Below are 9,612 nucleotides of genomic sequence, written 5' to 3'. Positions count from 1 at the left end.
ACTCTCAGCGTGGTCATTAATGCTTTTGGTCCAAGACCTATTGTGCAAAGAGCTAATTGTCAGCCAAGAACCGTGGACAACACAAGAGGAGGTTTTTTTAAGGTCATCATGTGATGCAAAGTCGATTTGGGGTGGGAGAAGAAGTTTTCTTCACCATGGTGAAGAGTGTCAGTAGGCAAGCAGTGCAAAAGGAAGCTGAGCACAAATTTTGTTAATGTCATCGATTCAAGTCGACGATCGATGGTGTGTGAAAGGAGGCCAAACTCAAGACCTTTTTGGAAGTTAAAGTTTAACTTGAAAAAAAAAATGTTTATGACTGCGTGGCGCAGTTTGCATTGGGGTGGCGACGCCATCTGGATGGAGAAGGGGGCATGCCAGGAAAGTAGGGCCATCTGTATGGTTGCATGAGCAGGAGCAGTATATCGTGGCAAGCACAGGGGGTCGTATGCGGCAGGTGGGGGCCATGAGGAGGAGGATGACGGGAACTGCGTGAAGAAGGGGTCTCCGGTTGCATAAGGGAAGGAGAGGCGCTACAAGCTGCAGGCGGCCAAGGTGAAGAGGAGGGCCGAGATCAGTTGCAGGTTGGAAGGGCTACATAGGTCGGCTTCAGAGAGGATGAGGCTGTTTGCTAAGTGCTTAAGAAGGAGGTTGCCTGGTTTGTCAAGGAGTGATCTCTAGAGGGAAGGAACCAGCCTGGACCAATAGAGGGTGCTGCTTGCGGGTGATATTGGATGCTACAGGTGCCGAATATAAGAGGAGTTGGAGGTCACCATGGTCTGAGAAAAAGGGAGAGAGGGCCGGTGGGTGGCAAGAAAGGAGCGGAGAAAGAGGGGGGCCGAGGTCCGCACTTGATACAAATAGAGCTGTAGAAAGAGGAGAGTGGCAGGAGAGTTGAAGTGGACCGAGGCTTGCAAAAGGAGAGAGCCACCAAGGGCTTGCTTTGAAGGACAACCGGGTCATGAGCATGGGTTTGAGAGCACTATTTGGAGAATGTGATCACCTCAAGTGGCGGTAGGCGAAGGCCGGCAAGGAGACCAAACTCTGCAGAGGAGAGTGGGCTGGAGCTTGGGAAGGCCGGTGAGAGCAGGAAAGCTAGGACAAAGGAGTGGCTGCCAAGAGGAGCCTACAGTGGTGCGGAGGCATGGTCGATGGTTGCATGAAAGGAGGAGAAGGGGGATCCGCTTGGGGATGCAGTTGACCGAGTGCTGCAAATGGAAGAGCCGCCATATCAGGTGAGCATGCAGAAGGAGGTGACGAGCTCTGGAGCAACTAGGTGTAGGAGTTAAAGGGCACCAGTATAGGGAAGAAAGGAGGGTTCCATGGCAGCATAGACTGCACCAAGGGAGCGGACCACGAACAACACTTGGAGAGCCGAAAGCTGCAATATGAAAAAATCAGCATGCAATTGAAGGTGAAGGTGACTCTTAGGGATCTGGGGTAGGTGAGTTGAAGAAGGAACATAGAAAATAGAGCTGCAAGCTGGCTACAGAGGAGGAAAGGGAGCTGCAGGCAAGGTCCCAAGCTGCCAATAGGGGTGCGCAATCCACCACACGAGAAGGGGGCTGAGGGGGAAAGCTGGTTGAGCTCTTTCACTTGTAGTCCACCAGAGATTGGCCGGATGCTATTCCAAGCGGGGTATTTTTTGATAGGATATTCATTGTAAATGCTCTGGTTTAAGTTAAGTGAATCAGCTTTAATCTTCATATGCTCATTTTTTAGCTAAATATACATCATCTTCTCTCTTACTCTCATGCTTGCAAGGGAGTCTAGTATCCGAGGTGCTCAGGTGCGAGTATGTGGATGCTCTCTATGGGAATATTGTGTATGTTAGTCTATGAGAGTGTTTAGGACTGTTCATTTATGTTCAAAGGTGCTTCAAAGGGTTTCTTGCTTTGTGACTTTGTGTATATAATCTGGGACGGTTGGGTTGGGCATGGGCAGCATTCGGTTTCCAAAGTGGGTGTCTAAGTGTGTGTTTGCTAGGGGATAGGGGTACAATGAAAACTATGGGCTATAGAGAGACAACATTTTTGTGTGCTCGGTGTTTTCCCATTTTCCTCTCTCCATCTTGTGGTGAAGACTGCTCAAGTGATTGCGTGGTGCAATAACATGGTGCTAGATTGTGAGTTAGTGTTCTCAGGTGAGCAAGATGCTGAAGATTGGATGTCAGATGTGGAGCTCTGGATGTTGTCGATGCGGATGGTGACTGACAAAGCCAAGTCAAGGGCTATGCCACTAGTGATGTGACTAAGGAAGGCCAAAGCTTAGATCGAGGGGTTGGAAGGTGATTCGAGCTCGGTTTATTGAAGATTTCCAACAGAGGAATTCGCCTACAGAATTGGACACAAAATTGAAGGTTTTGAAGCAAGATGTAAGTAGTGAGTTTGCAACCTTTTTAAAAAACTTCAAGATATTTGGTAGCAATTAGAGCTGCTACACAATTCCAAGGCAATGACTACTTCAAATTAGAGATTTTTGGAGTGCTTACATCCCAAGATTTGAGAAAAGGTGGTTTGATGGTGCATAAACCTATGAGGATGCAGTATACATCACTAGAGCGAAGAGTAGAAAGTTACAAAAGAAGTTGAGAGATGGGTTTGCTTAAACCTAGTGATTATGTCGTTTTTTCGACAACCCCGCAACATACAATACAAGTAAAAGCTGTTCATGATTGCCAACATGCAATAGTTGCAAGTTCTCCATGGGTAAGCTCTATTCTGTATTGTGTTTCATCGGTGCCCCCTATGTGTTATATATCTATGTCTAAGAAAGAGGATCTCATCAACGAGGATAAAGGGCTTGTAAACAAGGACACACATAAAGAGGAGACATGAGATGTCGTGGGTTCTCAGGTTGTAGTAAAGGAGATCAAGTCAAGCATGCTTGTATCAGAGGCTCTAATTGACATTGAAGCAGGTACAAAGTTGGAAGATTGTGAAGAACTTTGAGGCAAAAGCGAATGATGTCCAAGACAAGGGGGTGGGAAAACCTCCTCACAACAGCATGAGGGTAAATATGCACATACCAAGTCATTTTGTGGCAAGGAGGTCATTAATATTGGAGGTTCTCTCCTACTTGACGAGGAGGTATGTGATGAGTTCCTCTCTTCCTTTTGTGATGAGTGATGTGACGAGGACATATGCGAAGAGCAGGATGGAGAAACATGCATGCGAGAATTATTGGTTGGAAAATCTGGCTCAACATCTGTAGGTAAAGCTATCAAAGAAGGTGACTATGGACTTGGGGTTGATGATAGCAGGTGATGGGTATGCTATGCAAAATAGGATATGCAAGGAGGTTTGTATGCACCAGTTGATGGTTATGCTTTTAAGGGTTTCTTTTCAGCAGGTTGTTTTACAAGGAGTTTCTGATATGAATACCTCTTTAGTGGATATTGATGTGGTTCCTTGGGATGCAGGAGTCCTTCACATGGATGGAGATGCTTATCGTGTGCATGAAGACCATTGTTGGATACAGGTTGCAACTAGCAGTTATTGTGAAGGTGTGCTATGCGATTTTATAATTGTGGTTGCCAATGCATTAAAGGCACATCATGCTAAGGGTGCTTTATAATCGGATGACAATAGTCAATGTCGCCAGTTTGATCCAGGTAGAGTTTACATCATGTGCAGGGAGCATATGGATTTCCATGGTGGTGCAGTTGATGATATCTCTTTTTGCTTATGTACATATTATATATCATCTTCTTATGCAGATTTATCTTACCTAAATAATAATGTGGTTGAGCATGAATGCTCAGCTAGGGAGGTGGGCAATGATGGTGCAGCCAAATACTGTCTATCCACCAGGAAGCTAGAAGCAGGTATACGAAACTAAGCAAGATGATGGTGGAAGGCTTGAGCATATGCTAGAAGTAGATTGCAACAGGTGTAGTTGGGATATGTATGCCAAATACGTCTCTTAATTGGTCTAAGGTAGATCAAAAACGTTTCCAGGTTGCGATGGTTGAAGGTGCTAAGGGTTGGTGGATCTTGCCTTCAAATGGTGCCATGGTGTATGCAGAACGGTTGCTAAAGCTCGGCGAGCTCAAAGCTTTTTTTGAGCTTGAAGGACATTATTTAGCAACTCTTCGATTGGGTGACATGAAATTCATGCCACTCTCGGTGTGTTCACTGGTGCTTTTGGTCCAAGACCTATTGTGTAAAGAGCTTTATTTGATTGTCGGCCAAGAACCGTGGACAACAGAAGAGGAGGTTTTTTTTAGGGCATCATGTGATGCAAAGTCGATTTGGGATGGGAGGAGAAGTTTTCTTCATCATGGTGAAGAGTGTCAACAAGCAAGCAATGCAAAATGAAGATGAGCACAAGTTTTTTTAATATCATCGATTCAAGTGGACGATCGATGGTGTGTGAAAGGAGGCGAAACTCAAGACCTTTTTAAAGTTAAAGTTTAACTTGGGAAAAAAAATGTTTATGACTGCGTTTGCAACATGGTTTCAGTTTGCATTGAGGTGGCAACGCCATCTAGATGGAGAAGGGGGCTAGGAAAGAGGGCCATCTGTATGGTTGCATGAGTAGGAGCAATATATCATGGTGAGCACATGGGGTCGTATATGCATGGCAGGTGGGGTCCATGAGGAGGAGGATGACGGGAACTGCGTGAAGAAGGGGTCTCCAGTTTCATAAGGGAAGGAGGGGCACTACAAGCTGTAGGTGGCCAAGGTGAAGAGGAGGGCCGAGATCAACAAGGAGCTTTGGACGTGTTACTAGACGGCAAGTTAGACTACATGTTCAATAATTCCTAGTTGCAAATAGGAGTTTTCATGTTAATTAATCTAGCAAGCAAGCAATCTTTTTTTAAATTCATCTAGTAAGTCATAAACTCCTATATAGTTACTCGCTCTTAGAAGTCCTCATCTAGTAAGTTCATCTAATAAGTCATAAACTTCTATATAGCAACCTTCTCTTGGACGTCCTCATCTAGTAAGTTCATCTAGTAAATTATAAAGTCCTATACAGTAGCTAGCTCTTTGGCATCCTCATTTGGTAGTTGTGAATCCCTATATAGCAAAGGGTAGCTCATTTGGTAATTTTCCACTTACTATGGATCAAGTAATTCTTTAATGGCTCCTGATTTCATTTTAGCCCCGGACAGTCCATCTTTCAGAAATACCTATAGCATGTGCATTCAATAGGTATTCTTAAACCCCTCTACACACACATTTCATCATGAATTAAAAGACCCCTCTTCCTTCATAAACCTATAACTTTTTTAAAATTTTCTATTTTTAAACCCCTCTTGTACATGTAATTTTGAAACTCTTTGGTATATAGAAAACCCCTTTGGGTGAACTCACGTGCTACACTCACATAGTCGGAGGTGGACACCTCAGGATTTTAGCAAAAATTCAATAAGCATAGATAAACAACTAATTATTGGCAAATATCATGGTTACTCATCATCCAAGTTTCTTAATATATATATCACTTTGCAAATGTAAGTAAATAAGAAAATGACAAAATCTCATAATTGTAGACAAAGCTATAAAAGTGAAAAGAAACATGTTATATCTCACACACATAAGTATTTAAAAGAGTAAAATATATTATAAGATGATGAAGATTATCGTAATTTTTTTGAATAGTTTATCTAATATTTTTCCAAAGAATATTAATGATACAATTCTAAACACAAACTAAATTATAACATATATGAAGAAAAAATCCCCATGAAAATGTAATTTAGGTACACTACAAGTCCACATTGTGTTGATTATTCAAAAGTCTCATTTAATTCTCAAAAAAATATGACCATACGTTTGGAACTTAAGAGTCAAGATATAAGTTTTTTAAATCAAAACACCTACATCTTGCATATTATTCCATAGAAGTGGAACATAAGGTCAAAATATTACAATGGGGTGCATTAAAAGTCTATATCTCTTCAAAGTTTTCAACAATCTTAGTTGATCTTCTCTTGTGGTAGAAAATATGACAATTGCGTAAGATTTTCCAATGAGTCAAACCTCTCAAACCATAGTTGTTGAGAGTATTATTGTGTATTAAAAAATAAATAGAATTAAAATCTAATCGAGCAATGAGTACAAAGTAAGTAAATTTAATCCAATTAATGTAGAGATAAGTGATATTTTCTCAAATAAAATCACAGTAATTACATCAAATTAAAAATCTACATCATTCATATACCTATGGGTCCCAATGGAACCATTTATAGCTTAATGACACTCAATTAATTATAAATACATCCAAATGCATCATTAGAAAATTTTGGAGAGCCTTCTAAGTAAATATAATTTTTGGCATTCTCTCTCTAGAAAAGAGGTGTGGTAAAAGGGAAGGTCATCTCCTCATACAATCGTTCAAAAAGTGTACTTCCAAGTAGATTCTTTCCACAACATCATAAAAATCGTTATGATTGAGGGAATGTCTCTTTTCAGTTACCATTACTGCATTTCGTCATCTTGAGATTCAATGTTTCTTGCATTGAGTAGTAATGGCTTTCTCATGGTCCTTGCACTAAGAACTAATGGCCCTCTTGCACTGAGCACTAATGGCCCTATCCTCCACACCCTTACACCTCTGGGGGGATTCGCTGTGTTTTTCTGTATGGTACCACGTGGAGCGTACAAGAGGGGGGGATTTGGATTTTGTACATAAGCGTATACAATAGGGGTAGTCCCTCATTATTTCATACTCATACCGTATATAAGAGGGGGGGGGGGGGGGGGGGGGGGGGCTACATACAACTACCTGAGCAAATTGAACTAGTACACGGGTAATACACTTACTAGACATTTACCATTGTCTAGAACTCTCTTCTTCCCCTTTGTATCTTGCTTCCAAACCTCATTCTCTTCCTACCCTATTGTGTTCTTGAGGTTCTCTTGAGCATACGTTGTGTAAGTTTTTCTATGTAAATCTTCAACTATCATGAATGGTCTTGTTGTTTCAAGCTACCTTTATTGGTATCTCCTAATGATAGATCTGGAAAATTTGATCCACTTGTCTCAAAGAATTCCATGCCTTCCAAAATGGATGGCTCATGATTAGAATTAGGCACTTGTAAGCCCTTTCTTGCACCATGGATCTGACTACAATAGATTGTGTCATTATAATCCTTTGGAGTGAACCATCTAAATTTCTTATGACTTTCGCAAATAACACATCCTTTGGAGTGAACCATCTAAATTTCTTATGACTTTCACTCCAGGATGTCATGCACAAAGAATTGCATACCATGAAGTTCAACTTGTAAATGGAAGAATTTGTCTTTGCTCTTGTATTGATAGCTTTGACCGTGGTCCAAATGTGTGTGCCTATTAATTGCATCGTTTTTGAACTCTGGCATGTCATTTGCAAGAGTCTTGCACCACAAAGTTCTTAAGTGAGATACAACTCTCCTCTTAGTGGCATGGGATCTTCCCAGGACAATTTTTTGGGCATGCTAAAGACTAGTAACTTTGCAAGTCAATGTGGGTCCTGCGTGGAGGCCAATGAAAGAGGAGAGGGCTCTACAATGTGCCTTGGCCCTTCAGGTGGCAAGTATATGCCTATGATTTTAAAAAAAGAAAAGATGTAAGAATCTCATGAGATGCCTTGAAAAGAAATGGGTGGAAGCAGGCGACGTGGATGGAGGAAAATGAGAGGGAAGAGGGGGATCAGGTGGCGTCGACTTGGTCCTCAGGGGGTAACCTTCAAGGCGAAGCAACGTGATGGCGACTGCGTAGAAGGGGAAGGCATTGCAGGGCGATAGCCAAGGACCTACTTTTTTTTTTTACCGACATCCAGAGAGCACTGAGCAACCGATGGCTTCATAGTTATCGCAACGAATTTGATGTAGCTGACACTGCCAGTTCGATTCCAGCTAATGCATAAAAGTTTTATAGGGTTAAGCTCTTCATAAGGGGGAGCGATGGGATTCGTAGGAATCTATGTACAAATGAATATAATAACGAAGTCTAGTAGTATGTAGTATTGCGCAATATAAGTGGCAAGTAGTTCCGTGCACGGGAACGCTAAAAGTTGAAAGAGAATAGTTCAAATTGAGCACAAATAAATGCCATGCGCAAACCCTACCTAACCTCCTCAAAAGATTTTGGCATCTCATGCTTCTTGTTATCTCAACGAACCCTGTAACATTTAATGGCCTAGTAGCTTGTGTGTAGCGGAATTTAGCATGAACATAGTGAGTATTTCATTAGAATAGATTCATAATGAGAATAACAAGAGTGCTTGGGTGGAGAGAGCAACAAAAAGCATAACACCTAGTTCGACAGCATGAACAATACTTCAAAAGAGAGAGAAATTAAGCTATTGACAACAGTTGAGGACCGGATTTACATGGAGCCAGTCCCCTCTCCAAAAGGCTTTGTATTATGGTTTCTCCCATCTAGAGAGACATTTTACAATACAATTTTTTGTGTTCCTTCAATACTAGCTAGTGCAATGAAGATGGAAACTTCATGCACTAAGCAAAACACTTATCAAACACAACATCAATTCCCTCATGTTAAGGCGGTTACGCCGCTAGCGGAAGCTAAATAGCGAGAACTCAACCAACAACAGAATTTGTCAGACGAGGACGAAGCTTGACCCACAGGCGCATGGAAACAACTAGGTGGGTGTCAAATCACCTACTCGACCTTCTAATGACAATCACTACTAAGGAAATCAAATCTAATACACTAGGTAAGAACAACACCCTAAAGACTTGAACTGCAAACTCAACCTATAACCACTCCGTGCGGTAAACGCGTATGAAGACAGGCCGAAATATACAAGTGACCGAAACTTGACCCCGATGGTACTAATGTGTAGCTCTACTCGTTGTGGTTCTATAGATATGCTACACGCTCAATTCCGACACACGAGTTGGAAGAAAACTCACACCGAAGCTCATAGGAACTTACCACACATAGAAGCCGATAGCGCGCACTCTTTGTATCTGTGCGTATCTCTCGTCGTTGCTAACACAATGGCGGTGTTGCTTCTCCAATGGCGCCTCCGTAGCTCGTGTAGCAAGTAGATAAGACTCTCTCTCTCTCTCTCTCTCTCTCTCTCTCTCTCTCTCTCTCCCTCTCTCTCTCTCTCTCTCTCTCTCTCTCTCTCTCTCTCTCTCTCTCTCAGACACAGTCACGGCGCTCAAAAACTCACTTTGATTAATAATCTGCCTCTTTAGGTTACAAAAACTTTGGCTTATACACCTCAGCCTTGGAGGTGAGAACATCTCTAACTAATTACATCAGCAAGTGAAATTACTTCGGGATTACAAGCTGGAAACTCAATTGAGTCCCGTTACTTAATGAATGGCTCAAATCAAAATTAATGTCGGAAAGACATTTATTACAATCAATCGTTACAAAATGATGAGTGTGAGCAAAAATGTGGGTGTGATCCTCTGCTGGCTCAACACTCCCCCCCCTCCGCGTTCATGTCGTCCCTGACACGACTTTTATGCTTGGTCAATAAAGTCCTGTCATCTTGAGCATCTGCAAATGTGATTCGTATCGTAGGTTGCCGATGGTCAAGGTTGGGCCGAATATTTTGCTTTCGTGGGTGAAAAAGCCGGTGTAGAAAGCTTCTTCGAATGTTTGCATGTGGAAGCTCGGTAAAAACATAATCCTTTGGTAT

The 9,612-nt window shown here is 42.1% G+C and overlaps 1 protein-coding gene across 1 annotated transcript; it reads left to right on the top strand.

Annotated features, from left to right (window-relative positions):
- Nucleotides 1–433: 433 nt before the first annotated feature.
- On the top strand, nt 434–5,162 carry LOC147448555 (uncharacterized). Its single transcript, XM_086521117.1, has 3 exons — nt 434–3,502; nt 3,601–3,610; nt 3,716–5,162. The coding sequence occupies exons 1-3, from the start codon at nt 3,398–3,400 to the stop codon at nt 3,835–3,837; spliced, it is 237 nt and encodes a 78-aa protein (XP_086377243.1). The 5' UTR covers nt 434–3,397; the 3' UTR covers nt 3,838–5,162.
- Nucleotides 5,163–9,612: the final 4,450 nt, after the last annotated feature.

The sequence above is a fragment of the Adiantum capillus-veneris genome, chromosome 10, assembly GCF_014529385.1.
Source record: "Adiantum capillus-veneris isolate H3 chromosome 10, ASM1452938v2, whole genome shotgun sequence".
Classification (NCBI taxonomy): domain Eukaryota; kingdom Viridiplantae; phylum Streptophyta; class Polypodiopsida; order Polypodiales; family Pteridaceae; genus Adiantum; species Adiantum capillus-veneris.
Note: the sequence above shows the minus strand (reverse complement) of the source record. Positions and strands in the feature narration are given on the sequence as shown.

What these genes read in the sequence shown, in the direction of transcription:
- LOC147448555 (XM_086521117.1), top strand. Translation starts at nt 3,398, where the DNA reads ATGTGGTTCCTTGGGATGCAGGAGTCCTTCACATGGATGGAGATGCTT.